Source organism: Bison bison, unplaced genomic scaffold, assembly GCF_000754665.1.
Source record: "Bison bison bison isolate TAMUID 2011002044 unplaced genomic scaffold, Bison_UMD1.0 scf7180017864291, whole genome shotgun sequence".
Taxonomy (NCBI): Eukaryota; Metazoa; Chordata; class Mammalia; order Artiodactyla; family Bovidae; genus Bison; species Bison bison.
Genome location: NW_011494863.1, coordinates 3,544,438 through 3,551,036, shown reverse-complemented (window position 1 = coordinate 3,551,036; position 6,599 = coordinate 3,544,438). Strand labels below are relative to the sequence as shown.

General features: G+C 44.7%; 2 protein-coding genes across 14 annotated transcripts in view; one reads left to right on the top strand and one right to left on the bottom strand.

The window, feature by feature from the left end:
* LOC104996249 overlaps nucleotides 1-6,599 on the bottom strand; it is a 354,524-nt gene that overhangs the window by 48,897 nt on the left and 299,028 nt on the right. For 7 of the 8 annotated variants that reach the window (XR_826152.1, XR_826154.1, XR_826153.1 and 4 more), the window contains exon 9: nucleotides 5,865-5,952. Coding sequence is in view for 3 of the 8 variants with exons in the window: in XM_010850429.1 (XP_010848731.1) it covers nucleotides 5,867-5,952 (86 nt within the window). In the remaining 5 variants the exon portion in view is untranslated. Of the gene's footprint in view, nucleotides 1-5,864; nucleotides 5,953-6,599 lie in introns of those variants that run through there. The other variant, XM_010850432.1, reaches the window with a different exon arrangement.
* The window catches only part of FGF1 (fibroblast growth factor 1 (acidic)), a 108,472-nt gene that overhangs the window by 77,580 nt on the left and 24,293 nt on the right, over nucleotides 1-6,599 (top strand). The window lies entirely within an intron of this gene.

Genomic DNA, 6,599 nt, shown 5'->3' with positions numbered 1-6,599 from the left:
TCACTTATCCTATCTTCTGCCTCCGTTATTCTACTGTTGGTTCCCTCCAGAGTGTTTTTGATCTCATTTATTGCATTATTCATTATATATTGACTCTTTTTTATTTCTTCTAGGTCCTTGTTAAACCTTTCTTGCATCTTCTCAATCCTTGTCTCCAGGCTATTTATCTGTAATTCCATTTTGTTTTCAAGATTTTGGATCATTTTCATTATCATTATTTGGCATTCTTTATCAGTTAGATTCCCTAACTCTTCCTCTTTTGTTTGGTTTAGTGGGCATTTATTCTGTTCCTTTACCTGCCAGGTATTTTTCTGCCTCTTCATCTTGCTTGTATTGCTGTGTTGGGGTGGCCTTTCTGTATTCTGGCAGTTTGTGGAGTTCTCTTTATTGTGGAGTTTCCTCGCTGTGGGTGGGGTTGGATGCGTGGCTTGTCAAGGTTTCCTGGTTAGGGAAGCTTGTGTCAGTGTTCTGGTGGGTGGAGCTGGATTTCTTCTCTCTGGAGTGCAATGAAGTATCCAGTAATGAGTTTTGAGATGTCAATGGGTTTGGAGTGACTTTGGGCAGCCTGTATATTGTAGCTCAGGGCTGTGTTCCTATGTTGCTGGAGAATTTGTGTGGTATGTCTTGCTCTGGAATTTGTTGGCTCTTGGTGGTGCTTGGTTTCAGTGTAGGTATGGAGGCATTTGATGAGCTCCTGTCAATTAATGTTCCCTGGAGTCAGGAGTTCTCTGGTGTTCTCAGGATTTGGACTTAAGCTTCCTGCCTCTGGTTTTCAGTCTTATTCTTACAGTAGCCTCAAGACTTCTCCATCTATACAGCACCAATGATAAAACATCTAGGTTAAAGATGAAAAGTTTCTCCACAGTGAGGGACACCCAGAGAGGTTCACAGAGTTACATGGAGAAGAGAAGAGGGAGGAGGGAGTTAGAGGTGACCAGGAGGAGAAGAGGGGGAATCAAAAGAGGAGAGAGCAAGCTGGCCAGTAATCACTTCCTTATGTGCTCTCCACAGTCTGGACCGCTCAGATGTTCATGTAGTTATACAGAGAAGAGAAGAGGGAGGAAGGAGACAGAGGTGGCCAGGAGGATAAAGGGGGGAATCAAAAGGAGCGAGACAGATCCAGCCAGTAATCAGTTCCCTAAGTGTTCTCCAAAGTCCGGAACACACAAAGAGATTCACAGAGTTGGGTAGAGAAGAGAAGGGGGAGGGGGCAGATAGAGGCGACCTGGTGGATAAAAAGGAGAGTCCAAAGGGGGAGAGAGCAGTCAAGTCAGTAATCTTGCTCCCAAGTAAAAATGGGTACTGAAGATTGGGTTCTTAAAGGTACAAAGTTGATAACAAATACCAAAAAGCTAAGATTAAAAATCTAGAGTAGAGGTTGGATTCTCAAAAATACAATATTAAAGAAAAAAAGAACAAAGTCACAAAAATTATAAATATATATATATGAAGTTTGCTTTAAAAAATAGGGTCTTTTTTTGCAAAGTAATAGTAGGTTATAAAAATGAAAATTAAAGGAGTAAGAGAGGACTGAAAAATTAAAAAAAATTTTTTTTAAAGAATGATAATAGTAAAAATATATCTAGGATTTTCTCTGGTGTTGTTGTGGACAGTGTGGGGTCAGTTCATTTTCAGATAGTTCCTTGATTCAGTTTATACTTCTCAAGATCTATAGGCCCCTTCCTATGTAGTCGGTGCTAACTACAGGGTTTTAATATATTGCACCTGTTACTTCCAAGGTGGTTCCCTCTGTTTTAGCTTCTTGTGTTTGCTGGTCTTGTCAGTGTCTAATTTCTGCTCTGACACAAGGGGGTGGTGGTGGACACTTTTTTAGGGTCACTTGTTCAGTTGTGCTCTGGGGAGGAAGGAACACTGTAAACAAATAACACTGGCGTGTGTGGGGAGTGCTCGCAGTGTCTCGGCCGCGCTGGGTTTGCCCCTGTTCACGGTGTGTGTGCTTACCCTGTCTACACTGCTCAGGCTCTAGGTTGCTCTGCCGGGAACTGTCTGAGGCCGGCCCTGGATTGTATGCACTTCCCAGGTCTAAGCCGCTCAGGTTCAGGTACTCGGGTACTCCTCAAAGACACAGACTCGGTTGGGCCTGCGTTTCGTGCCCTTTCCAGGTCTGAGCAGCTCAGGCGACCAGGTGTTTGGCGAGCACGGTGGCTGAGACTTATCGCCTCCCCCATCCCTGCCGCTTGGTTTTCTGGGTGTACAACCAGCACACCTTCTCAGGCAGATGTTGACCGTCCAGAATCCCAAGAAGTCTTGGTTAGCAACGAACCTGCTTGCAGTTTGGTAGATAATGCCTCTCTGGGGCCAGGATTGGCCCCTTCCGGCTCTGGCTGCCCTTGACTGCCTGTCTCCGGCGGGGGATGGGCTGGTCCGAAGCCAGCTAGCTCCAGTCAGTCCTTTGATCTGTGAGCGGGCCTGGTGGTGTCTTAAGTTAGGGCTTTTTGCAGGGTAGCTATCCCACAGTCTGGTTTGCTATCTCAAGTTATTTCCCTCAGATTGCCCTTGGAGCATTCAGGCCAGGTCCTTACTCTAAGCAATGCAGCCCACACCTCCCCTGCCCAGCCCCTGCTTGCTAGTGGCGGATGCAGGCGTCTGCACTGCTTCTCCACTGGGAGTTACGCTGGCACATAATATGTGGGTTTTAATTATTTATTTATTTTTCCTCCCGGTTATGTTGCCCTCTGAGGTTCCAAGGCTCGCCACAGACTCACCAGTGAGAGTGTTTCCTGGTGTTTGGAAACTTTTCTCTTTTTTAAGACTCCCTTCCCGGGATGGAGCTCCATCCCTACCTCTTTTGTCTCTCTTTTTGTCTTTTATATTTTTTCCTACCTCCTTTCGAAGACAATGGGCTGCTTTTCTGGGTGCCTGATGTCCTCTGCTGGCATTCAGAAGTTGTTTTGTGGAATTTACTCAACGTTCAAATGTTCTTTTGATGTATTTGTGGGGGAGAAAGTGGTCTCCCCATCCTATTCCTCCACCATCTTAGGGCCGCCTCTCTGAAAAAATTACTTTAAATTAAGCATTCAGTTGCAGCTGACCTAGAACACATTAGGCTTCGACCAGTTCAACATAACCACTTACCCCTCTCTCCTAGAGGTCAGGTCACACTTGTAAACTTTCTAAGTAGTGTTATGAATACTATGCTCATTTAACCCTTCAGACAGCTGAAGGGTTAAATCTGAGGTAGGCAGCAGGGTGGGGATTATTAGAGGAAACATCTTGGAAGAAGTTAATGACTCGCCTAGGCTCCCAGAGACAATTTGAGCATAGCTAGAGCTGTACAGTGTTCCTTACTCTCTCACACTGAAAAGTGACTATTGTATTCCTGGGTAAGAGCATATACTTAACATCCTATTCATGTGTCAGAGCTCAGGTTCTCTTCCAGAGGCTACAGCTAACAAAATATGTCAGACTTAATATGAATGTTCCAATAGGCTTGGTGTTCTCCTCACTTTGGTTGTCACTGGGAAGTCGAGAAAATCTCCCCAGGGCCCCAAATCCCAGAGGGCTGGGCCAAGCACATGACAAAAGACCTCTGGGCTTGGTCTTTTCTATCTCCCAACATACCCAGAGATAACTCCCTTCCCTGACAGCCAACAAAAAGATTACAGTAACCAGGAGTAGGGCTTATAAATTTCCATTATACTCTATGCCTGATTTCACATAGTTAATGGATTCATTTATTAGAGCAATTTGTGAAAATCCCCAAGGGTCTGGTAAGGCTGCTGCCTAATGGTTTTATCACGTCATATACTTTCTTCATGCCTGTCCCTTTAACACTTACTGGATTGGCAAGGAACTTTGGACCAACCACTACTAAAAATACAAGTAAACTGTAAACAAAACAAAAAGAGGAGGGGCATTTCGTGCCTCTGGAGTTTCATTTTTGAAAAAGTATTTCGTTTTTGTATGTTTTACAGCTGATTCATAAATGCCACTGTCACAGTCTACCAAATTCACATTGAACTCAAGGCTTATTTTCAGGCATCAGCATATCACCTTCAGATTTCAGGTATGGATTTGAACTGAAGGGTGATGGGAACAATCTTAAGTCAATGCAGCCACACTGTCACTGCACCTCTTACTGGGTGGAGCAGGCACAGAGCAGAGGCGGGGGCTTGTATAACCCCAGGCCGCAATGCAAACCAGAGGGAAGGGGTGCCTGGCCTCTGGCAGAGGTCCTATCTGGTGAGAGTTGCAGTGATAAAGCCCAGGCTTCATGGCTTAACACACACATGAATGTGAGAGGATAAGTAGAAATCTTGGCCAGAACTGATGCCTCCAACCTTGGCCAGACTTTTGGTGCATATGTTCCCTTCATCCCAATGGGATGGAAGCAACAATGTAAATGAGTAGAGCCAAATTCATATGCAACACTTAGAAACCAACTTAATGGAGACTCCTAATGGGTGCCAGATCTAGAACGGAGACCATCCTCACCATAGCAACTGCTGCATGACCAGGGCTCATGGGGACCTCCCTTTGAGAAAATCCAGGGACAACAAGAAACAAAATTCTGTCTGTCTAAGATGGAGAATACAAATGAGTATAGTGAAATGGCCACCACTAGTATATAGTTATTGTCTCCTGTACCTAATTAAGTACTAGGTGCTTGAAAAGAAGACTAATAGAACAAAAAGTATGGATTATCTCTTAGCTATAATTTAAGGAACAAGGATCTGGTCAGTGTTGTATGCTGATGACAGGTAATGGGTGAAAATGCCCATGTTTGGAAACACTGAATTGCTTTACATCAGAGGGGATTCCAGAATTGTGTGGAATGGGGAAGAGGAGGAAGAGGGACATTGAGAGGTTGGGAAGAAACAGGGATGAGTACAGAGACAGAGGTGGGCACAGACACTCGGAGCCTTGTGGATAGAGAGGGTTTTGGAAAAGAGAGTGAGGTTTTGGGAAGAGAATGCAAAGAGCTGTGCAAGGTGAACTCTGCCATCTGCCCTGTGGAACTGATGTATATGAAATTAATTTTCCATCTGTTATGGTACTATGTGAAAAGGACCAGACAAAGTTTTGCCTTATGTGAAGGAGACATTTGGAGGTGGTCTGACTTTAAAGATAGTTTACATGGTGTATGCAAAACTCTGAGGATCCTTGGAGGGACTTCAAACCATAGCCCGTGTGGCTGCAGATTGGAAGAGATGTACCAGACACATTAAAATGCCCGGAGCAGAGGAACACATGGAGGCTTCTAACATGAACTCTAATTCCAAAGTCACCAGGACAAATCACCCAAATTGCTGTCTTGATTTCTGTTGGAATTACCTTCTATGCAAGCAGCTCCCTGAAGCCACTCCAGGGATGGCCGGATGGCTGGAAGGGGAGTGTGAGGAATGTAGGAGACTGGCTGGCCTTCTGTTAAGTTCACAGGGCTCCTAACGCCTGGTGACATGGGTTCTCCAGGGAATGATAACATGCATGGGGGCAAAAGTGGAGGCTGTTGGTGGGCACAGCCAATACCTGGGTTACAGATGAGTAACAATGAATGATCAGGTCATGGGTGCAGAGGTAGGTGCCAGGCTATGAGTAAACCCCCCTTCTGCTAATAATACTGTGCTATCACTGAAGTCACTTAATACTGTCATGGTAATGAAGGGCAGGCTGGGGCTTTCTTTCAACAGACCCCTTTAGAGGCTCACTTACTAGCTGTTGAGACAGGCCATGAGCAGCTATAAGCTTTGGTTTCACTTTATAAAAAGATTGAGGATAATATCAGTGTCTGCCTCAATGACATAAGTTAACTCCTAGCCTATAATATGTTAATGATGATGCTGATGATCACTAGTATTGTAAAGCCACTTGATAATCAATGTGTACAATTGGCATCTACTCACTTTTATAAGATGAAATTCCCATGGTGGTCTTCTGGTCTCTTCTTCACCTTTCTTGTGCAGTCCTTGTAGTGAGCACCGATCCAGTCTTCTACATGGTGGAGCAAGTAGATATTTTAAAATACTAAAGTTTATCGGCTTTGCTTTTTAGTTCGTAGAGGGCCACAGATGCGTCTGTACACTGGTAATACGAACTTGTGTAGAGTGCGTCCACTAATCTATTTGTACACTGATAATATAAATTTGTGTACAGTGGGTCCACTAATGCATTTATACATATGTGCGTTTCTGATAATGTAATTTGTGTACAGTGGGTATGCATAGCATTAGAGGGTCATAGAAGGTCATACAATGGTTTCTGTGTCATAAGACTTCTCATTAGGAAGTAATTAGGGTGAAGGTAGTCTTTGTACCAGGGATAGACTACTGTCTTCCCTGTGTGATCTGAGGATGTACAGGAAGCTGTGGACGTAGGCAACAGCCAGCAGAACCTTCAAAATACTCCACCCCATAAAATTTCCTTTGGCACAGTGATGGCCCTTTAAAAACCCCACCTAACACCTCCACGTGCCTACTTCTCCACTTCTGGTTCCGTTCCCACCAGCAAACCCATAATTTTCCTTTACACATTAACTGTTGGCTAGCTCGGAAACACTCCACTCCACCCCACCCCACCCCACCCCTTCCCCCACGGGTCTCGCGTGCCTAGGCTCCCTGGGCTATCTCTGTACACAGGCC